A 24,490-nucleotide genomic window follows, 5' to 3' on the forward strand; every position below is an offset into this window, starting at 1 on the left:
TTTATTTAGGTGGGATGGCGGCTTACCGGAACCCCGCCGCCTTCCCGCCTCTGCCAGAATTAATTTCTGGGTGGGAAGGCCCATGGTCGACCTTCCTGCCCCGCCGCAATTGACCCTTAAGTGGCCAATTAATGACCACTTAGGGACTTCATCCCGCCACCGCTGGTATTAACCCAGCTGCAAGTGGGCCTGTTGCCATGCGGTGTGCATGACAGCTACAACTGTGTGGTCAGCTCTTTGGTGGCGGGGGAAGGGGGGCCTCAATCAGAGGCACTCAGTGCCTGATCAAGGGACTTGACATCAGGACGGAGGTCCTGCTGAGAGCCACCACATGCCCTTGCTGCCGACCCCCTATACCCATGACCCCCATCCCACAAAATCTCCCCCTTCCCCACACTACTTACCTCTGGCCTGAGTTGCTTCATGATTCTGGGACTCCCGTGCCTGTCCTTCTAGCAACAGCCACGGCCTCCCCAGCAACACTGCTGAGCACAAGAGCTGCCAGCCTCCAATTAGCAGGCAACTCTCAGTAGGTGAGACTTCCACAACCTGGGTCTTGATTCCAGGGGAAGGTCCACCGCTGGCCTCGCCACTGCCTGATTAGCATTTAGTTTGGCAGGCCTTCCCGAGATGAGGCAGCCATGGGTCTCTCACCGGCTGTCCAACTGGCAGGCAAGATCCACAATGCTTCAACAAGATTCCGCACGCAGTGTGGGTTTGGTGACCTCAGTTTGCCCCTAATGACAGGGTCCAACCTATATAGCAAAACCCTGCCTTGAAGTTCAAGTTTCATTCTGATAAAGCTACACTGCATTCCCTTCAAGGCCAAGATAGCCTCCCTAAGGTGTGCTGCCCAGAACTGTTCACAGTACTCCAGGTGTAGTCTAAGCAGGGCTTTATATAGCTGTAGCATGGCTTGTACCCCAATTTTAAACATTACCATGATAAGTAGAGCCTGTATGAGGATGTTACCAGTGCCAAATTCTAATCAAAAAATAGCAGTGGAAGAGGGAAGATTACCCAGACTTCTGATGCTTCCTCCAGTGTGTACTTGTATGTATGGATGTCAGATGAGGCACAGGCTTGACTGTGGGTCTACAATGTTCCTACATTCACTGTTTACATTCAGAGATGGAGAATGGCAGCTTAGATCAGTTGTTGGTGTGTGGCGAGTGCCAGAGTATGTGGATTCCAACCTGGGTCAACAATGACCGGAGAGTAAATGAGGTTGGCGGGGAGGGTGAAATCATAAAACACATGGGCCAGGATTTTTCAGTCGGTGTGCGGGGGTGGGCCTGACATGCAGGCGAGTAAAATGTCGCGTGATGACACTGGGCGTGCGACCTGACGTCATTGCACTGTCTCGCGATGTTTCATTTGGCGGGCGCGCGCCGGAGTAAGCTACACGCCCACTGATATTTAAAAGGCCATTAAGGAGCTAATTAATGTCAACTTTACACTGCCCGTCCAATCTTACGGTTGGCAGGCAGGCAAAAAGGCCAAGTGGCCTTTACGTTTTTTAGGAAACCTCATCCACGAGCGGGATGAGGTTTCCTAAAGCTTTTATGAATTCAATAAAAAATTTACCTGAAATATAAAAATATGTCCCATCTCATGTGACACAGACACATGAGGGGACATGTTTAATTAAATTTTTATACCATTTATTTATTTCCAAAGCGCTTCAGTCTCCCTGAGGCAGCTTTGTGCCTCAGGGAGATTGAAGCGCTCTTTTACGCACATGCGCGTAAGCACTGGCCCCAACTCTCCCTCCTTCCCCCCACCCACACAGGTAGTGCAGAAGTGCTACTGCTCGCGTTTTACGCTGGGTGGGTCTTAATTGGCCCAACCAATTGGTTGGCTTCATGACCGCCCCCACCTGCTCCCATCAAGCCCGCCCAACACAGGAAAATTTCTGGCCATGGGAGACTTATAAAAAAAAATGGAAAATGTGTCATCAGTTCAATTGAAAAGAACATCACCGCCTCAATCAGTAGCATTGCACAAACTTGTGTATATTTGGCCATTTATATTTGGTCTTAACAAGCACAATGGCACTTATAAAAGAATGAATGCAGTGAAATATCAAACATTGGGAGAGAGATCAGAAGCAGTCGCTCAGCAGCAGTTTGGGAGGATTAGAGAGGTGGCCAAAGACATAATATTACTTTAAAGGTGCTCCATAAATACAGGTTGTTATAGGTTTTGTGGAGATATTTGAAAATAGGGGAAGATGCAACATGGCAGGGTCTTTATGAAGAAGATTCAGAGTGAAGGGGTGTGATAGCTGAAGCCACCAATGCTGAAAATGAATGGTGATGGGATGGCTTGGGGAGTCAGTGGGTGGAGGTGGGAATGGTTGGTGGTGGGGAATAGATGGCCAGAGCTGGAAGAGTCCAGGGAGCAAGCTGGGAAGGAGGGCAGAAGGAAGTTGCAAAGGTGATGTGGGAAATGGCAATTTATAAAGGAGGACAAGGAATGCCAAATAAGAGATGGTGAGACAGTTGGGGGAGCAAGTAGAGGCATTATGAGACATAGAGGGGTAATGTGAATTGCTGTCTTTTATTCAGTGCATGCTCTACAAACACTGGAGCTTTTCCTTAAAAGTATTCTTGGTAAACGTATAGCTGACATGGATTTTGTGGGGCATTAGGAGGCAAAGAGGCAATGCTGCTTACACCCTGCCCAATTTTACTCTCCACAATGGAGGATTCATTCCCTGCCAAGTTAAGAAAAAAACTGGGCATAAATATGCTAGACTGTGGTAGATCTGGCTGAGACTGTGACTTCAGGAGCAAGGCGTGAACTACAGCCATTGCAACTGGAATTAAAAGCTTGCCAGGGTCTCAGAAACAGCAGGTGGGCCTCCGGATATGCAAGGGCGTGTGCCCGAGCATATAACACCACAAGCAATTTAGTTTTCAGAAAGGTTTCCAATGATTGAAGCTGATTTTAAAAGCGAGTTTTGCAATACAGAGTCAAGATTTAGCAGTTTGACTCCTATGATGCAACCATGTCAGTCCTTGAGGTGACAATTCCAAAAATGGAGGTTATTAGGAGAGTGTCATTGGCTGTTTGACAGAAACCAGGTTGCTCAGCAGTACTTTGGAAGACATGTCATTTTTTTCAACAGATTTATTATCCAACTGGTATTAGAAAGGGGGAATAGCCCAGAAAAAATGCCCAACAACGAGGACACAAGTGACGCCAGTGGCAAAGGTCAAAAGGAACAGGAGGACAGAGGAGCTCTGCTTGATGACAGCAAGTCCACCATGGGAAAAGGTGACACCAACATGCCTGGCCTCTGCAAACCAGGCATTTCCTGCTGTAAGTACGTGACCATACGCCTGGCATCACTTGCTATGTCTCATGTACCAACCACATCCAGCCAACATGACAGTTGAAAGCTAACATTTGTACAACTGGCTTACAGTAGTGCCTGTATTATTAAATCAGCAGTGCAGTCACACAAAACTGCTACTTACCCTACCAGCATCATCAGATGCAGTCAAGCATCACCTCTAATTTGATCCCTACAATGTCACCCAAATACACAATAAATGCTTATATTACAAACATAATAATGAATATCATTAATTAAATATTAAAAGGCAATAATTAATAAAGAAGTAATAACTTACACATTAACACATCTGCACCTCATTGAGCTGGCATTCCTTGACTACACTCATTTAAATATTTTTGTTCTGCTCCTGCTGCTTAGCTCAAATTGCTATGAGAATTCTATGATTATCAGCGCTGGGGCAGAATCTTGTTGAGGTGTCAGGGGTCTCGCCAGCCGGCTGGAGAGCCTGCGAGAGACCCACGCTGCCTCTTTTCAGAAAGACCCACTGAACCACAAGCCAAACAGGCAGTGGTGAGGCCAGCAGTGGGCCTTCCCCTGAAATCAAGACACCGGGGGCAGAAGTCTTGCCTACCGAAAGCTGCCAGCCAATCAGAGGCTAGCAGCTCTTGTGCTCAGTAGCACCACTGCGTAGGCTGTGGCTGCTGCTGCTGGAAGGACAGTCACCGGAGTCCCAGAATTGCAGAGCAAACTAGGCCACAGGTAAGTAATATTAGGGGTTGGAGAGGGGGGAGTGTTTGTGGGGTGGGGTTCACGGGATGAGAAGAGCATGGGGTTGGCAGAAAGCGCAGGGGGCTGGCTCTCAGTGGGCACCCCTCCCCCCCCTTTCTCAATGTCCAGTCCCTCAATCTGTCTCAGCCTTGAATATACTTAACGATCCAGCCTCTACAGCCCTCTGTGGCAAAGAATTCCTCAGATTGACTACCCTCTGAGAGAAGAAATTCCTCCTCATCTCTGTCTTAAATGGGCAGCCCCTTACTCTGAGATTATGCCCTCTGGTCCTAGACTCTTCCACAAGGGGAAACAACCTCTCAGCATCTACCCTGTCAAGCCCCCTAAGAATCTTATATGTTTCAATAAGGTCACCTCTCATTCTTCTAAACTCCAATCCGTGTAGGCCCAACCTACTCAACCTCCCTTCATAAGAAAATCCCTCCAACCCCGGGATCAATCTAGTGAGCCTTCTCTGGACTGCCTAATATGCCAATATATCTTTCCTTAGATAGGGGGACCAAAACTGTTCCCAGTATTCTAGGTGTGGTCTAACTAGTGCCTTGTATAGTTTTAGCAAGACTTCCCCATTTTTATACTCCATTCCCTTTTAAATAAAGGCCAACATTCCACTTGCCTTCCCTATTACCTGTTAAATTTGTATGTTAGCTTTTTGGGATTCATGCACAGGGACTCCCAAATCCCTCTGTGCTGCAGCTTTCTGCGGTCTTTCTCAATTTAAATAATATTCAGCTCCCCTATTCTCCCTGCCAAAATGCATAACCTCACAATTTCCCACATTGTATGCCACCTGCCACGTTTTTGCCCATTCACTTAACCTGTCTATATCCCTCTGTAGACTCTGTGTCATCCTCACCACTTACCTTCCCACCTATTTCTGTGTCATCTGCAAACTTGGCGATAGGACATTCATTTCCCTCATCCAAGTCATTAATATATATTGTAAATAATTGCTGTCCCAGCACTGATCCCTGTGGCACTCCACTAGTTACAGGTTGCTGTTCTGAAAATGCACCCCCCCTAACCCAACTCTCTGTCTTCTATTAGTTAGACAGTCCTCCACCCATGCTAATATACTACCCCCAACACCATGGGCTTTTATCTTATTAAGTAGCCTTGTGTGGTACCTTATCGAACGCCTTTTGGAGATCCAAATATATTACATCGACTTGTTCCCCTTTATCTATCCTGCTTGTTACTGCCTCAAAGAATTCTAATATATTTGTCAGGCATGATTTCCCCTTCATGAAGCCATGCTGATTCTGCTTGATTATATTATGCATTTCCAAATGCTCTGCTATTACATCCTTTATAATAGACTCCAACATTTTTCCAATGACTGGTGTTAAGCTAACTGGCCTATAGTTACCTGTTTTTTTGTCTCCCTCCCTTTTTTGAATAAGGGTGTTATATTGGCAGTTTTGCAATCCTCTGGGACTTTTCCAGGATCTAAGGATTCTTGGAATATTACTACCAGTGCATCCACTATCTGTGCAGCTATTTCCTTCAATATCCTAAGATGCAACCCATCAGGTCCAGGGGACTTATCGGCCTTTAGCCCCATTAGTTTCCCTAGTACTTTTTCTCTAGTGATAGTTATTGTATTTATTTCCTCCCCTACTTTTTTACCTTGATTATTTAGTATTTTTGGTATGCTATTAGTGTTTTACAGCATGAAGACTGAAGCAGAGTATTTATTCAACTCCTCTGTCATTTCCTGGTTCCTCATTATTTTTTCCCCAGCCTCATTCTCTAAGAGGTCTATATTGACGTTGACCTCTCTTCCTTGTTATATATTTAAAGAAGTTTCTGTTCTGTCTGTTTTTATATTACTTGCTAGTTTACCCTCAAAGTTTATGATCTCCCTCTTTATTATTTTTTCAGTCATCTTCTTTGGCCAACAAAGTTTTTAAAACTTTCCCAATCCTCTGGCTTACCACTACTCTTTGCCACATTGTTTTTTCTTTCAACTTGATACTATCCTTAACTTCCTTGGTTAACCATGGTTGGTTTATCCCCTTCCTACAATCCTTCTTCCTCACTGGGATATATCTTTGTTGTGAGTCATGAACTATTTTCTCAAACATCTGCCATTGTTCGTCAACCGTCCTTCCTGCTAAACTCCTTTCCCAGTCCACTCCAGCCCTCATTCCGTTGTAATCATCCTTAATTAAGTTTAGCACAGTTGTTTCCGAACTAAGTTTCTCAATCTCAAACTGAATGCTAAATGTTTCCTAGGGGGTCTTTTATTCTGAGATCATTTATTAAACCTGCTTCATTACACATTACCAGATCCAAAATAGCCTGATCCCTGGTTGAATCTACAACATATTGTTCTAGGAGACTGTCCCGAATACACTCTATGAATTCTTGCTCGTGGCTACCTCTGACAATTTGATTTTCCCGATCTACATGGAGATTAAAGTCACCCATGATTAATATACTGCCTTTGATACATGCCCTCATTTTTTCCTGATTTATTCTCTATCTGACAGCATAGCTACTGTTAGGTGGCCTATAGACTACTCCCACCAGTATCTTCTTCCCCTTGTTATTTCTTACCTCCATCCATATGGATTCCACATCTTCCGACCCAAGATCATTTCTTGCTATTGTACTTATTCCATCTCATAATAACAAGCTACCCCACCACCCTTTCCTTCTGGTCTGCCCTTTCAAAAAGTCACATACCCCTGAATATTTAGTTCCCAGCTTTGACCTCGTTGTAACCATGTCTTTGTAAAGACTATAAGATCATACCCATTAACCTCAATTCACGCCACTAATTCATTTATTTTGTTCCAAATACTACGTGCACGTAAGTGAAGAGCCATTAATTTTGCCTTTTTACCATTTTTCCCCCCCTTTGACCCTATTTGCTGCTGTTACTTTATGTCTGTACACTCTGTCCCTTCCTGTGGAGAGGATGTTTCCTCTTGTAGGAAAATCTAGAACTAGGGGTCACGGTTTAAAAATAAGGGGTCACTCATTTAAGACAGATGAGGAGAATTTTTTTCTCTCAGAAGGTTATGAATCTTTGGAACTCTTCCTCAAAAGGCAGTGAAAGCAGGGTCTTTGAATATTTTTAAGGCAGAGCTTGATAGATTCTTGATTAACAAGGGGGTGAAAGGTTATTGGGGATAGGCAGGAGGTTACAATCAGATCAGCCATGGCAACGCAGTGGCAGTGAAGGCTTGAAGGGCCGAGAGGCCTACTCCTGCTCCTAGTTCATATGTTCTTATAAAAAAAAATGTATGTGTCAGGGCCCAGGTGATTGGAGAGGTGAACCCTCCAGCGGTCATGTCAGGGCCGTGAGGATGCCCTTTGCCACTGTGGGTCCCTCTGCGGGCCATGGAGCCTTGGGAAAGGAAGGCACCCTCCTGTTCCCCTGGAATCTGTTAGGGCTGCACAAAGAAGATGGCGGACTCACCACATGGTGGGGGTTGCGGGGTGGGGGTCATTCCAAAACCAGTAAAGTGGCCACCATAGGCCAATTAATTAATTAGCTGCCTGTCTCCAGTTGGTGGACTGCTGAGCTATTGCCATACTCGCCTTTGGTGAAATCGAATGGGGGCAGGAACATGTCGAGCTTCCCTCTGAACGCCTTCGGCTGCCATTTTACCACCGCTCCCACCTCCCAGCTCACCTCCAATGGGCTGCTAAAACTTCAGCCATTGTATCATTCACTGTTACACAGTTGATGTTAGCGCATTTTCTTGCTAAGCACATCATGTCAAAACTGATTGTTCAAAGTTGCTGATATCATAACAGCTCCCCTTTGGATTGACTTTGACTGTTGTTGCAGGTATAACAATATGGAACCTCAGTGGAAAAGGCCTCTTATGGTGTCTGCACAGCAATCAGGAACAGGGACACTATGTGGTTTTCCCTCACTAGTCCAGGGTCATCGAGGCCATGGGATCAACCACTGGGAAAAAGGGTGGGTGGGGACCATGAAGGGCCATGTCCCCTCCTCCTAATTGTTTTGATATCCATTATGTGCCTCTCTTCCCCGGATTAAAATGTTGACCCCAACTCTTTACAAGTGTTTGTGCCTCTGTCTGAGGCCAATTGTAACATGACTCGTGCCTACCTAACTGAATAGATAGTTCACAAGTTAATTTAAATCCCCAGATCCAGCATCCTTTAACCAGCTTATATATGAAATCCAACAGTTCACTAAATCTCATCCAGGCACGTAAATCATTAAGTCTTCCACCTGACTTATGCAGACATAGTGCTGTACACAGGGAGCAGTTGTAAAGAGACACTGTAGACACTGAGAAGTTGTTTCCCCTGGCTGGGGAATTTATAACACGGGACACTAATTCAGGATAAGGATTCGATCATTTAGGATTGAGATATGGAGAAATTTCTTCACTAAGAGGATTGTAAATATTTGACATTTTCTGCCCCAAAAAGTTGTGCATTTTCCATTGTTGGGTAAACTCAAGACCAAGACTGATAGATTTTTGATCTCTCAAGAAATCAAGGGATTTGGGGAGTGAGCAGGAAAGTGGACTTGAGATAGACGATCAGCCATGATCGTATTGAATGGCGGAGCAGGCTCGGGGGTCTGTATGGTCTACTTCTGTTCCTATTCCTTATGTTCTTAGAGAGACAGTGATGTACACAGGGACCGTGCTGTACACAAGAACAGTAATGACACAGGAATAGTGATTCACACAGGGATGTTGCAGAAGCAAGGTTTTTCTGGCATACTTAGGAAGAATTAAAGTATTGGAAGAACAGTTTTCAGTCAAAGCCACAAATTAGGAACTTAAGGAAGCTTTCATGGGAATCAATGCAGGTTTAAAACTGAAACTAAAATCCTTCAAACAGGGCTGCATAGCTACACAAAGACATGAAAGAAATTTCCGAACATTATTATTTTTATAAGCATTTGAAAACATGACCAAGGACAAACCACAAAGGAATAAGAAGGGAACTGTTTCTCACAAGATATAATATTTGCTTGAAACTCCATCCGCTAATGGCCTTTGGTCTGTACATCCCTGTAGTTGCAGGCCTGGATGCCTTTGAGGCTTGCACAGGGCAGGATCAGATGTGTGAGTGTTCACTGGAGACAATTACAGATGTAACACCCTAACCATCAATTACAATTTTTCGCTTTAAAATGCTTTGCAGTCTCCGCAGTAAAACAACTTGTTTATTATAGAAAACAGGGCCTGAATTGTCAAGAGGGGGTGAGGATGAGCAGGAAGGAAGAGGCTTTAAACGTTCACAAAGACCAAAACCTACTTGGCTCCATTTATGCTAGAAATTGTCACATAGGGATTTCCTGCTGGTTATAGTAGCAACCGGATCTACCTAAGGATTTCCAACAACCGAATATGCTGCATCCTCTATGCCCGCCCTGTCAGATATTACAGCCACATTAAGGTAAACAATGAAACCCATCCAAAGGAAATCCAGTAACTGAAGTGAAAGGACTGTCATCTTCTCAGTCTGGCTATTCTGAGCATGAAATAAGGTATAATAAACCGAAAAAGCAGTTTTGAAGCTATCCTGAAGAAAGACATATGGTCCAAAAGGTTGATGTAATTTCAAGCAGCCAACGACCATCCTTGAACCTCAATTAAAACTTGCTCTCAGTAAAGGCCACTGATCCTAGAGGTGGATGTACTGGGCCAGTTCCTTAATTATTCACCCCCTCCTGACTTTGACCCATTTTTAGGTCTCCCAAACCAGGTTTCATTATCAGCCAAGAGAGCACCCAGACTGGGAACAATGCCGCTCTTGAAGCAGTTACTGGAACATATGCATGAGGATGACTTTGAGTCAATTGCCTACTGGCTATTCCTTTCTCCCCTCTATACAGTGAGATGCCAAAACCATCTTTTGTAATTCACCTTGAAGGCAAGGCAGGGCCAGGAACATACCAGGTAGTGAAAATCATTGACGTGCTTCTGCATCCTCATAAGTTTGAAAGTTAATAGTAATTAATAGGTAACAAGGGGGCAAACACTCAGAAGCATAATGGGGGAGGTTAGAAGAACCTTTTTACATAAAAGGTTACTTTTATATGGAATAATTAAGCATAGACAGTTATTGAGGCTGAATTAATCATGACATTTAGAAGAAAATAAGAGAACGTTTGAAATAAAAAATATGAAGGGGTACAGGGGTATAGCGAGGAAGTGGCATTAGGGCAGACACCTTGAGTAGGGAAGCTGGCACCAGTACAAGCACAATGGGAAGAATGGTCTCCTTCTGTATTGACATTTCTATGTTGATGTGTGCTGTCTTGTTGCCCTATTAAAACAAATCATATGTCAACTTACATAATACCAACTTAACTGAGAACTAATAAGTGTTTGATGAGCACATCCAATGGATTGATATATAAAAAGCTTCAGAGTTAAATTGTATTTAATGGGAAGTGGTCACCTCTCTCAACCCCTCCACTGTCTCTGATTTGTCAGGCTGCTTGTCTTTTTCTTTATTCATTCATGAGATGTGGACTTCGCTGGCTGGGTCAGCATTTATTGCCCATCCGTAGTTGTCCTTGAGAAGGTGGTGGTGAGCTGTCTTCTTGAACCGCTGCAGTCCATGTGGTGTAGGTACATCCACAGTGCTGCATGGAAGGGAGCTCCAGGATTTTGACCCAGCGACAGTGAAGGAACGACAATATATTTCCAAGTCAGGATGGTGAGTGACTTGGTGGGGAACTTCCAGGTGGTGGTGGTGTTCCCATCTATCTGCTGCCCTTGTCCTTCTAGGTGGTAGTGGTCGTGGGTTTGGAAGGTGCTGTCTAAGGAGCCTTGGTGAATTCCTGCAGTGCATCTTGTAGCTGGTACACACTGCTGCTACTGTGTGTCGGTAGTGGAGGGAGTGAATGTTTGTGGATGGGGTGCCAATCAAGTGGACTGCTTTGTCCTGGATGGTGTCAACCTTCTTTAGTGTTGTGGGAGCTGCACTCATCCAGGCAAGTGGGGAGTATTCCATCACACTCCTAACTTGTGCCTTGTAGATGGTGGACAGGCTTTGGGGAGTCAGAAGGTGAGTTACTCGCCACCGGATTCCTAGCCTCTGACCTGCCCTTGTAGCCATAGTATTTACATAGCTAGTCCAGTTCAGTTTCTGGTCAATGATAAACCCCAGGATATTGATAATGGGGGATTCAGTGATAGTAATACCATTGAACATCAAGGGGTGATGGTTAGATTCTCTCTTGTCGGAGATGGTCATTGCCTGACACTTGTGTGGTGCGAATATTACTTGTCACTTGGCAGCCCAAGCCTGCATATTGTCCAGGTCTTGCTGCATTTGGACATGGACTGTTTCAGTATCTGAGCAATCGCGAATTGTGTTGAACATTGTGCAATCATCAGCGAACATCCCCACTTCTGACCTTATAATGGAAGGAAGGTCATTGATGAGGCAGCTGAAGATGGTTGGGCCTAGGACACTATCCTGAGGAACTCATGCAGTGACATCCAAGCAAAAGGGAAGATTGAAGCCTCTTTAGTCCGTGCCACATACTCTGTACCCCAGCCAGTGACTCTATCCCTCTCCCTGGCCACAGAATGAGGCTGAACCAGTCTGTTTGCAATCCAGTTTGTGTCTTATTTGATCCTGAGATGAGCTTCCAACTACATATCCTCTGCATCACAAAGGCTGTCTACTTCCACTTTGGTATTATGGGCTATCGTCGAATGTCCACTCCCAACCTCAGCTCTTCTACTGCTGAAAACCTCATCCATGCCTTAGTTACCACTAGACTGGACTATTCCAAAGTTATCTTGGGCCAGCTCCCATTTTCCACACTCCACAAACCTGATCTCATCCAAATCTCTGCAGCCCACATTCGAACTCACACCATGAGCGGAATCTTCTGCTCTTGCTAGTGGTGAGCTTGGAGGCGGGAAGGGCATTTACTTTGGCGGGGTGGTGACATGCCTGAACCCCACCACCTTCCTGTCTCCACCAGAGCTAAGTTCTGGATGGGAAGACCCATGGTTGACCTTCCCACACCGCCACCAAATGAGGCCCTAAAATGGCCAATTAATGACCCCTTAAGTGCCTTAAGGGCCTCATACCTCTGGGATTAACCCACCTGCAAGTGGGCCTGCCGCCATGTGGTGTACCTGATAGGTGAACCTACGTGGGCCACTTGTCGCCTTGGGCTGGTGGGGGGGGAGGTTGGGTTGGTGCGGGGGTGGGGTAGTGCCTCAATTAAAGACAATCAGTGCCTAATTGAGAGAATGGACACCACAAAGGGAGTGCTTTGATCCATCACCCTCTCTTTGCTTCCCACCTCCCTGGCCCCCTCTTCCCATGACCCCCACTCCACACTACTTACCTGTAACCTGGGTCCTCCACTTTCCTGGGTCTCTGGGATGGGGGCTGGGGGTGTCCTTCCAATAGCAGCCACGGCCTCCTCAGTGACGCTGCTTAGCACAAGAGCTGCTGGCCTCTGATTGGCTAGCAGCTCTCACTAGGCGGGAATTCTGTCCCCGGGGTCTTGATTCCAGGGGAAGGTCTGCCTCTGCCTGATTGGCATGTGGCCTAGTGGGCCTTCCAGAAAAGAGGCACCACGGGTCTCTCACTGGCTCTCCAGCCAGAAGGTGATGCCACAACAAGTTTTTTGCCCTAAGTTCCATTTACCCACCAGCTCTGTACTTGCTGACCCACATTGGCTCCCAGTCTGGCAATACCTCGATTTTAAAATTCTCATTCTTGTTTTCAAACCCCTCCACGGCTTCACCCTTCATTGCCTCCGTAACCTCCTCCAGCCCCACAAACCTCTGCGAAACCTGCACCCCTCATTCTGGCCTCTTGAGCATTCCTGATTTTAATTGCACATACCATTGATGGCCGTGTCTTCAGCTGCCTAGGCCCTAAGCTCATTCCCCCACAACCCCCCCCAAAATTCTCCACAACTCTACTGCTCACTTCCTTCCTTTAAGATCCTCCTTAAAACTTACCTTTTTGATGATGTTTCTGGTCACCAATCCTAATATCTCCTTCGGTGTCTCAGTGTCAAATTTGATCTGATTATAATTCTGTGAAGTGCCTTGGAATGTTTCACAACGTTGAAGGATGAAAATAAATGCAGGTTGTTGTTGTTATAGACTTTCTTTTAACTGCTAGTCGCTGGGTTGCAGTCTAGTCCATGGAAAAGGAATTAAATTGTCATCTTTCTGTCGATTGTAAAGGCTCCATTGTGAAACATGTTTAAGGCAAACACAGTGCACGATGATTATGAGCCCATGCCATAAAATGGCAGTAAATCGGTCACCTTATTCTGCGAGACCTCATGGATGCTGGAAATGAAAGTTTTCCTCCTGAGGTGGGGTTTGAGACAATATTGGAGAAGGGTAGAGTGAGTTTTGCTCTGCATCTGAATTATGCTGTATCTGAATTAGGGGTTCTTGTTGCTGGCAGAGTATCCTAAAGAGGAAAGGGGTTCCACAAGATTTAATAGAGACGCTCAGAGTTATGTTGGGTTTTGATAGAGCAAATCAAGAGGGAATGTCTAGACCCTAAACAGGAAGGTTGGTACCAAGTGGGCACAGATTTAAGAAAATTGGCAGAAGAGCCAGAGGGGAAGAATGAGAAGAATTTATTTATACAATGAGTTCTGATTTGGAATGCATTGGCTGGAAGGCTGGTGGGAGCAGATTCAATACTAACTTTCAAAAGGGAAGCATGCTTGAAAAGGAAACAAAAATGCAATGGGGTAGGGAAAGAGCGGGAGAGTGGGACTGATAGAATAGTTCTTTCAAAGAATCGGCGGAATGGCCTCTTTTTGTGCTATAAGATTCTATCTCTGATACTACAAGCTTGTGACGGAATCACTGCCCACCACATACAGAGAAAGGCTCTGGCTTTAATTCTAAGTTTGTACTGAATTACCTGATCTCAACTAGAGGAAGAGTTGCTGTGCTACAGTTAGGAGTTCTGTTAGACTGGGAACAGGAAAAATAGCCAATGTCCCTATTCCAGATTTCTGTCTAGTGACCATTGCTCAAAAGTACATATATGTGACAGTAGAATGGGGTTTGAGTGCAACACTTTCCAAAATTAGATATAGGTCTGTAACTTCTGAGCTCCAGGGCAATGTATCTGGGGGTGCCCCAAAGATGCATTGGGAAACCCCTCCCAACCCCTTGAAGTTCCAGGTAAGGATTGCACAGCAATTGCCCGAGAAGTACAAACTTTCTCTGGGCAATTGCCCTGCATTGAAATCCATATGAAAATAAGATTTAAATTGCAAACTTCAGATGGTTCTGACTGTCAAACAGTAATAGTTACCCAGAAGTTGTTAGGAGAATTAAAACCACTTCTAGCTTCTGGGTAACTATGGTACTGACCCTCCCTCGGCCCTGCACAGGACCCCTGTTTACACCACCCCCCCCACCCGACCCCCCACAGGACCCCTGACTATCCCCCGCTACACACCCCCTGACCCTCCCATGGTACACCTCTGGACCACCTGGACCCCCACAGGACCAGCAACTACCCTCGCCCTCCCCCACCAGTCCCCCACTGCCCCCAACAACCACCGCGAGCCACCCCAATCAGATGAATCTACCCCCACCCCCTGACCTGCACAGGGCCCCCACTGACTGCACCCACCACCGAACGCACAACCCCACTAGCCTCCCAACCCCCCAACCTCCACCGTAACCTCACCATGGTCCAACCCTAATCCCCCGACCTGCACGGGACCCCCACCGACTGCACCCCCACCAACCCGCATCGAAATGCACCCCCCACCTGACCTGGCCCACATGGGACTGCAGCCCCCAACCCATATGGGACTGCACCCCCTGCTGACTGCAACCCCCCCCGCCAACTGCACCCCCCCCGCCGACTGCACCCCCCCCCCGCCGACTGCACTCCCCTCTGCCGACTGCACCCCCCTGCCGACTGCACCCCCCTGCCGACTGCACCCCCCCGCCGACTGCACCCCCCCCGGCGACTGCACCCCCCCGCCGACTGCACCCCCCCCCCCCCCCCCCCCGCCGACTGCACCCCCCCGCCGACTGCATCCCCCCGCCGAGTGCACCCCCCCGCCGAGTGCACTCCCCCATCGATTGTACCCTGCCCGACCGCACCCCTCCCTGACTGCACACCCCCAATTGCACCCTCTCTTGACCGACACCCACCACTGACTACCTGACACCGACCCCCTCCACTGACCACCCGACCTCTTCCCAACTGGCCCTGCCTGATTGACCCCCCCCCCACTGACTACCCAACCCCCACCCTGCCAATTGACCACCCAACCCCTAACCTGACCACTAACCGCTCGACCTCCCTCCTGACTGACGCTGCCACTGACCACTTGACTCTCGCCCCTCCACTGATCACCCGACCCCCACACCATCACTGACCACTGACCTCCCCGACCTCCCGACCTCAACAACCCCCAATCGACCCCCCGCACTGACCACCTGACCCCCCCAATAACCACCTGACCCTACCTCCAACCGGCCCCCATCCCCCACTGACCACATGACAACATCCCCTCACCACCTGACAACACATCACCCCCTGCCAATCCTACCCACTTAACTTGCAAATCTACTTTCTTTATGGCTTGTAAGTGGCAGGACCTTTAAACTTTCCTGCTTTACAGCATCTTTTTTTAAAATTCATTCATGGGATGTGGGCTTCATTGGCTGGGTCAGTAATTATTGCCCATCCTAATTGCCCTTGAGAAGGTGCTGGTGAGCTGCTTTCTTGAGCCACTGCAGTCCATGTGGTGTAGGTACACACACAGTATTGTTAGGAAGTGAGTTCCAGGATTTTGACCCAGTGACAGTGAAGGAACAGAGATATATTTCCAAGTCAGGATGGTGTGTGGCTTGGAGGGGAACTTCCAGGTGGTAGTGTTCCCACGTGTCTGCTGCCCTTGTCCTTCTAGATGGTAGTGGTCGTGGGTTTGGAAGGTGCTGCCGATGGAGCCTTGGTGAGTTCCTGCAGTGCAACTTTAGATGGTACACAGTGCAGCTACTGTGCGTTGGTGGTGGAGGGAGTAAATGTTTGTGGATGTGGTGCCAATCAAGTGGGCTGCTTTGTCCTGGATTATGTCAAGCTTCTTGAACATTATTGGAACTGCACTATCCAGGCAAGTGGAGCGTATTCCATCACACTCCTGATTTGTGCCTTGTAGATGGTGGACAGGTTTTGGGGAGTCAGGAGATGAGTTACTCGCTACAGCATTCCTAGCTTCTGACCTGCTTCTGTAGCCACAGTATTTATATGGTTAATGTGTAAAAAAGGGGGTTTTGCCTCCTGACCTCCGACTGTGCAGCCCACAACTGAAGGCCTCAGGAGTGTGCTGCATTACACAGTTCTCGCCCAGCCTGAGTCAGAGGTCAGGCAAAAAAGGATCGCTTGGATTTTGAGGTAGGAAAGTAGGAGTGGAATGGCAATCCAGATTGCCACTCTGCGTAAGTTCAGGCCCGTAGAATAGAATCATAGAAACCTTCCGAACAGACGGAAACCAAGCTGCCCTTTATAACTGTGCTGACTCTTTGAAAGAACAATCACGCTTCATCTCATATCCCCTCCTTTTGTCCATAACCCTGTAAGTTCCATATCTTGAAGTACCTGTCCAACTCCTTTTTCAAATTATCTTTGGAATCAGCCTAAGTTGGAGTTTGCCAGATCCCAACAAATCTCTGAGTGAAAAAAATTCTCCGCATCTCCCCTCTAGATCACAGAATCACAGAATCACAGTGCAGAAGAGTCCCTTCGGCCCATCGAGTCTGCACCGACATGTGAGAAACACCTGACCTACCTACCTAATCCCATTTACCAGCACTTGGCCCATAGCCTTGAATGTTATGACATGCCAAGTGCTCATCCAGGTACTTTTTAAAGGATGTGAGGCAACCCGCCTCCACCACCCTCCCAGGCAGTGCATTCCAGACTGTCACCACCCTCTGGGTAAAAAAGTTTTTCCTCACATCCCCCTCTAAACCTCCTGCCCCTCACCTTGAACTTATGTCCCCTCGTGACTGATCCTTCAACTAAGGGGAACAGCTGCTCCCTATCCACCCTGTCCATGCCCCTCATAATCTTGTACATCTCGATCAGGTCACCCTTCAGTCTTCTCTGCTCCAACGAAAACAACCCAAGTCTATCCAACCTCTCTTCATAACTTAAATGTTTCATCCCAGGCAACATCCTGGTGAATCTCCTCTGCACCCCCTCCAATGCAATCACATCCTTCTTTTGCTAATGACTTTGAATTCATGACCTCTAGTTATTGCCCCACTCAACGGGGAGAATATTCTTTCTCTATTCTCTACTGTATCAAAACCATAATCTTGAAAACCTCCATTAGGTCAACTCTTAACCTTCTTTGTTCCAAAGTGAACAGTCCTAACTTTTCCAACCTCTCCTCATCACTACAATCTCTCATCCTTGATAACAGCTTGGTAAACCTTGTCTGAAGACCTTTCTAAGGTCTTTACATCTTTCCTGAGGTGTGCTGCAGAGAATACTCCAGCTGAGGCCGAACAAGTGAGGTTTAAAGTTCTAGCGTGATTTTCCTTTTATACTCTATTCCTCAATTTATAAACCTAAGTTGCCACATGCTTTTTAACCACCTTATTAACTTGCTCTGCCACATTTAAGGATTTGTCTATAATGACACCAAGGTCTCTATGCTTATCTATGCTTTTCAAAATGGTGCTGTTTATACTGTCTTTCCATATTATCGTCCTAAAATGCATCACTTTGCACTTCTCCACATTGAATTCCACCTGCCAACTTCTGCCCGTTTCACCATCTTATCTATGTCATCCTGAAGCTGATAACTATCCTCACCATGACTCATTACTTTGCCAAATGTCATATCTTCTCCAAATTTTACAACGCTGGTCCCAACACCCAAGTCCAGATCATGTATAAAAATTGCAGAGCAATGGATCCAAAACTGACCGTTGGGGACACCACTGCGAATTGTACCCTCCAGTCTGAACAATATCTCTCACTTTGGTAGAAAAAATGGAAGAGGCAATATAAGGGTACAACACTAAGGGGGTTGCAGGAGCAGGGGGACCTAGGGGTTTATGTGCACAAATCATTGAAGATGTCATGGAAGGTTGAGAGAGTGGTTGAAAAAACATAAGGGATGCTGGGCTTTATAAATAGGGGCATAGAGTACAAAAGGAAGGAAGTTATGATAAACCTGTGTAAAACACTGATTCAACCTCAACTGGAATATTGTGTCCAGTTCTTGGCACTACACTTTAGGAAGGATCTGAATGTATTAGAGACTGTGCAGAAAAGATTCACAAGAATGATTCCAGGGATGTGGAACTTCAGTTAAGTGGACAGATTGGAGAAGCTGGGACTGTTCTCCTTGGAGAAGAAAAGGTTGAGAAGAGATTTGATAGAAGTATTCAAAATCATGAGGGGTCTGGACAGAGTAGATAGAGAGAAACTGTTCCCATTGGTGGAAAGATCGAGAACCAGAGGACACAGATTTATAAGTTAATTGGATAAAAAAGCAATGGTGACTGGAGGAAAAACTTTTTTACGCAGCGAGTGGTTAGAATCTGGGATGTACTGCCTGAGGGTGTGGTGGAGGCAGGTTCAATCAGGGCTTTGAAAAGGGAATCGGATCCTTATCTGAAGAGGAAAAATTTGCAGAGCTACAGGGGAAAAGGCAGGGAAGTGACACTTGGTGAATTGCTCTTACAGAGGATTGGCCTCCTTCTATGCTGTAACCATTGATTCTATGATTTCAGTTTCTATCACAGTTCTCACATTTGGCTAAAAATATGTGCACTATTCATAGAATAGCAGGGAATTCTCCCAGCCTTCTGGCCATCACTTATCTCTCTTCTGACATCACTAACACAGCTTATGTGGTCATTTATCTCAACATTGTTTGTTCCTTGTTCTGCACAAATTGGCTGCCACATTGCAACAGTGGGACATCATAAAGTGCAATTGTAGAGATCGGTTTTGCATCCAAACTCCAAGTTGTTACTGTCTGGACATGTATTGATATTTAAATACCACAACAGAGGTTACGGGATTTATAATGTGTCAGCTGTGGCTCAGTTGGTGGCACTGTTGTTTCTGAGTCAGGAGGTTGTAGGTTCAAGTCCTTACTCCAGGATATGAGCAAAAAAATCAGTGCTGCACTATCGCCACAAAGAACAAGTTAACTGGTCATTACCACAATTGCTGTTTGTGGGGCCTTGCTATGTGTAAAATTAGTTACTGTATTTTCTGCATTACAACAGTGTCAACATTTCAAAGTACTTCATTGGTTGTAGTGTTTTGTGACATTCTCTGGTTGTGAAAGGTACTTTCTTGTGACATGTAATGATGTAAAGTCGCTTAATTATCACATAGTCCCCAACATGATAATTTTAATCACAGAGCTCTTTGTCGGAAAATCAGACATTTTCACAATTCAAAATGTTCTTGTTAACCGCTAAACATGTTTTGAAATGTATGAAGACTTTTTCTGTCCAGTTCGAGCACAGATTGTTGGCTGATACACATCTGTGGCTATCCTTCTCCTTTCCCCCCAATCCTAGGTATAAAGAGGTTTGTCAATAGGAACTGCAAAAGAAGAGTGTTGCCAGTTAGAACGGTGTGGATAATCTGTGACAGATAAGATCTATTTATAAGCTCCATTTTTTATGCACAGAAGAAATTGTGCAAGTTCCCTTTAACTGTGAAAGGGGAGCCTGAAGACTAAACCTGTGCAACTGGACCCAGAACAGCCGAGTAGTAGCATCTCACGAGCTCATTCAGTCACTGCCATGATTACGATCACACTCAGCTGTACATTTCTAGACAGCTACTGTCTAGACATCCAGGAGCAGCTGAAGGGCAACTCACACAGATTATAACATGCCAATTTAACACAATTTCTATTCAGGTGGTGAGGGATGTTCATTTCTTTTATGTCATCATCACCTGGCACATTGAATTAATTTGAAAGCTTTATCAGTGCTCAAAATAAAGTTACTTTCTAATTATGTCAACTTCAGAGACTCCACCATTAGTCAAAACAAGGAACAGGCATGAAATTTGTCCCTGGTAATGGATAACTATTAGCTGTTTTAAAATGTTTCTATTCAATGTGTCAAGTGTGAATGTAGCATGCTCTGCTGGAGTAGAGACTGGTTGCTTAAAATAGGAAGTATCTATCTGAATACCAAATAAAGTCAACAAACAAGAGCTTTCACCTGCACATTTACTGGTTGTCTCCACTCTTACCGTAAGAATAGATTGGCAGCCTGGATGCAGATGCTTGGCAGTGAATCCCACATTCACGAGCATGCTCTACAATTGGAATCATAAATTAGGAATGCTGTTCACAGCCCTCTACTGTTCCAATGCTTGTCGTTACTGGAGAGGACTTCATTCTCTGTGATCGCACTGAAAAGGCAGTCTTATAAAAAGTGCCTACTTTGATTTTTTTCGGTTTCTAGTATAAAGCTTAAAGCAAAGGAACATTGACATTCAGGGTTGTGTGGCAATTTGGATGAATACAGTTCTAACTATTGCACAATAGAATCTGCTCAGTTATCTACGTAGCCATCAGTTGGGAAAATTATTCTATGATGTGCCACATCTAATCTTGTAAATATCTACATTGACTCCACATGGCGTCATTCACTGCCTATGTACGATGTCTTATTGAGTGCTCTGCATGGAATAGTCAGACTTCCTCCTGTGCGGCCACATAATGACTGCTTGTTTTTCATGAGATTGAGAGAGTCATTGGTTGCCTAATTTGCTGTGAAACCAGCTAGCAGGTTGGTATCATTGAAATATCGTGCCAATCTCGCTGTCAGTATGGTATCCATGAGTTTCGCATGACTAACAGTGAGGATCCTGGATTGAGATTCCCAAGTTGTGACTTACATCTCTCTTGTGTGGAGGGATGATGATGTCTGCTGCTGGAGGGATGCATCAACGCCAGTAAATGGGACATGTTGAAGTAAAGAGTGAGCGAGAAACTAGTTCCTCAGACCAGGCATCTTCAACTCAAGTATGATTCCATTAGGGCAGTAGCTTTTCCTTGAAGTGCTTTTGTTTTAAATAATCTCATGTTCCACTAGGCAGTATTTTTAATGTAATGTCTTTGTTAGAAGAGTGGAAATTGAGGTGATTTGATGATGGTGGTAATAATTTTGAAGGGATGGGACAGAGTATCTAGAAATGGACTGTTTCCAGTAATTGCGGATTTAGAATAAAAGGACATAAATAAGATTAAATATAAAAGATTTATGACAGAGAGCAAGAGGAACCTTTTTACACAGAGGGTTCTGAGATTAGTGAGGAGTGAGTTACTGAAGGAGAGACCATAGAGTGGAATTGCCCCAGATTTGCACAAAGTGCGGTAGCAGACGTGAAAAAAGACATTTTACCCACCGGCCGCAATGGTGGATTTTCAAACCATATCATCCACTTCCCGCCTCATTAATTATGCAGCCACAGGAAACACGCTGTCTCGCTGGCGGGCAGCCTCTGAATCGCCCGCCATGGTGTTGCCTCACGGTTTCCTCACTCCAGGTGCCATATCTAAACTGCAGCCACATGCACCATTCTCAATGCTTACAGCCCAGGACTGCTCCAGTGAAGACATGGCCCTGAAAGGCAAGAAGAGTTCAGTGACCCATCCCTGGAATGCCTTTTGGGGGCCCGCCATGATGTCCTCCACCCCAGCTCCAGCCGCATGTGTTCCAGCAATCTCACCAGTGCGGACTGGGAGGCAGTGGCAGTGGCGGTCAGTGCCAACCATGCACAGAAGAGACTGGCCATCAGAAAGAGATTGAATGATCCCATCCGTGCCACGGGGGTAAGGCAACCATCTCATCGCTCTAAGCTCACACACTCACAAGGCTATCATAGATTCACTGGCATCTCACTCGCTGCCAGCTCAAGGGGCATCACCACTCACTCTCTCACACACACCCTCACATCTCCATCTGGCCTCATCTCCTCTGGACACTGCCTCCTTAGCCCTCACCATCTTGAGGCCACTTGCACAGATCAACATGTGTCCCCACACACCCTGGGATAATCCTCCTTCCTCAGTACACCCCTCGCCCTGCAGCCTCTTCCCTTGCCTAGGGCCACTTCTCCCCCTTCCCCCAGCAAGCCCTAACCTTACAGCCGTTGAAAAGCTACCCCCGCCTTACAGCTGGTCTGGTCGGTAGAGACCTGCCCGTGAGCCCCACTAAAAGTGATGTGGCATTGCCTGTGAAGCCTGGCGCTGATGACCGTGAGTGCTGCCTGAAGCAAGATAGACAAACAAACCTCAAAGTCTAGAGCGGACTATAGCTCACCAGGTGCACGTCGCTTATGTACAGTAGTGTGCATGCTGATGTGCCCGGATGATCCAGTGTGGGGCAATGATCCCGGCGAGCAGGAATTGTAATAAGATGCTATAAAGTATTGAAATTAGGTTCCCAACATGCAGCGGCGGGAAATGCAGCCCATCATTGATGGGTGGAGCGGACGATTGCAAAGTGGTTTCACGATGGCATGAAACTGATTTTTGGCCTTCTCGCCATATTGTCCCCTCCCACCCGCCATGGCGTCCGATGTCAGTGGGGTTGGAAATTCCGGCCCATGTCAATATTTAGAATGAATTCAATAGTAGGTTGGAATAAAGGGATATGGGAACAGTCGCATAGGGATTAAGACAACTGCTCACAAGGAGGATAAACAGGAAGACTGGTTGGGCTGTACAGCATGTTTTCGTGTTGTAATTATATGTAAAATTTTGTATAAAAAGTACCAAAGGCAGCAGAATGGCTGGTTTCTTAGTGGATTTGACCAATAATAAATCATCTGTCACAACAAAATATTTTCCATCATCCTGAGTAGAGAGATTTGTAAAAGGTATCTGTTGACAACTTAAAGTTCTTGGATTTGAGACTTGTGAGGGAATAGTTAATCTACTAGCCCAGCTAGTAACACAGAATGTGATCACCTGAAGCTTGCTATGTATTGGTCTTTACTCATCAATATGTTCAACTGCTAGGATAAAAGCAAAATACTAAGGATGCTGGAAATCTGAAATAAAAACAGAAAATGCTGGAAAAACTCAACAGGTCTGACAGCATCTGTGGAGAGAGAAACAGAGTTAACGTTTCGAGTCTGTATGACCCTGAAGAAGAGCTCTGAAGAAGGGCCACACAGACTCAAAATGTTATCTCTGTTTCTCTCTCCACAGATGCTGCCAGACCTGCTGAGCTTTTCCAGCTTTTCCTGTTTTTATTTGTTCAGCTGCTAGTTGGCCCAAGTTAATTTGATAGACACCAGGAAAGATGGAAAGGATTACCCATTTGATATGATGAGATTTCATTCAATTCTTCCAATGAGTTTGCACAGATGTTTATAAAGCATAGTGTTAGCTGTGGCTCTGAGTCACAAGGCTTTGGGTCCAAGCCCTATTCCAGGGCTTAAATGAAAATATTAATGCTGACACTCCAATGCAGTATTGAGGGAGCGGTGCGCCGACAAAGGTGCCATATTTCAGATGGGATGTTAAACCAAGTCCCCATCTGCCTGCTTGATTGGATGTAAAAGATCCCACCGAACTAGCTCAAAGAAAGACAGAGGAGTTATCCCTGGTATCCTGGCCAATATTTATCCCTGAACCAACATCACATAAAACAGATTATCTGGTCAATATCACATTGTTGTTTGAGGGAGTTTGCTGGGCACAAATTGGCTGTCATGTTTCCTACATTACAACAATGAATATACTTCAAAAAAGTACTTCATGGCAGTAGAATGCTTTGAGATGTCCATGAAAAGTGCTAAATAAATAAATGCAAGTCTCTCTTTCTTTAAACATAAAGTGGTGAGGCAGAACATTCAGAACAGAATTCAATGTCTATTCCCTTTTAAAGCAACATTTAATGTTTATTCAGATAAAACAACTGGTGTCCTCAGATATCCATGTCCATCGAAGAAGATGCAGGAATGGAAAAAATGGTAGGATAGGGATTGCTCAAATTCTCCAGTGCACCATATAGATATCAATTAACCTCTGATGATGAATGGGTTCAACCATGCCTTTGTTACCACTAGACATGACTATTCCAAAGCAGATTTGGTCAGCCTCCCACATTTTGCCCTCTGAAAACTTGAGGCCATCCAAAACTTTGGCCATGTCCTAACTTGCACCAACACCTGTTCACCCATCATCCCTGTGCTCACTGATCTATACAGTTAGGCAATGCCTCGATTGTAAAATTATCATCCTTGTTTTCAAATCCCTCCATGACCCTCACTCCTCACCATGTCTGCAACTTCCTTACAACCCTCCCACTCTCCCTAAACCACTACACCTCTCTAACTCTCTTCTCTCCTTGGAGACACTCGTTAAAACCTTTTTGGCCAAGCTTTTGTTCATCTGCC

The 24,490-nt window shown here is 45.7% G+C and overlaps 1 protein-coding gene across 4 annotated transcripts in view; it reads left to right on the forward strand.

Annotated features, from left to right (window-relative positions):
* The first annotated feature begins 3,136 nt into the window (after nucleotides 1-3,136).
* Nucleotides 3,137-24,490, forward strand: part of LOC144683578 (T-complex protein 11-like protein 1) — a 53,552-nt gene continuing 32,198 nt past the window's right edge. For all 4 annotated transcript variants that reach the window (XR_013577292.1, XR_013577293.1, XR_013577294.1 and 1 more), the window contains exon 1: nucleotides 3,137-3,327. Coding sequence is in view for 1 of the 4 variants with exons in the window: in XM_078546729.1 (XP_078402855.1) it covers nucleotides 3,180-3,327 (148 nt within the window). In the remaining 3 variants the exon portion in view is untranslated. The remainder of the gene's footprint in view (nucleotides 3,328-24,490) is intronic.

This window comes from Cetorhinus maximus, chromosome 8, assembly GCF_964194155.1.
Source record: "Cetorhinus maximus chromosome 8, sCetMax3.hap1.1, whole genome shotgun sequence".
Taxonomy (NCBI): Eukaryota; Metazoa; Chordata; class Chondrichthyes; order Lamniformes; family Cetorhinidae; genus Cetorhinus; species Cetorhinus maximus.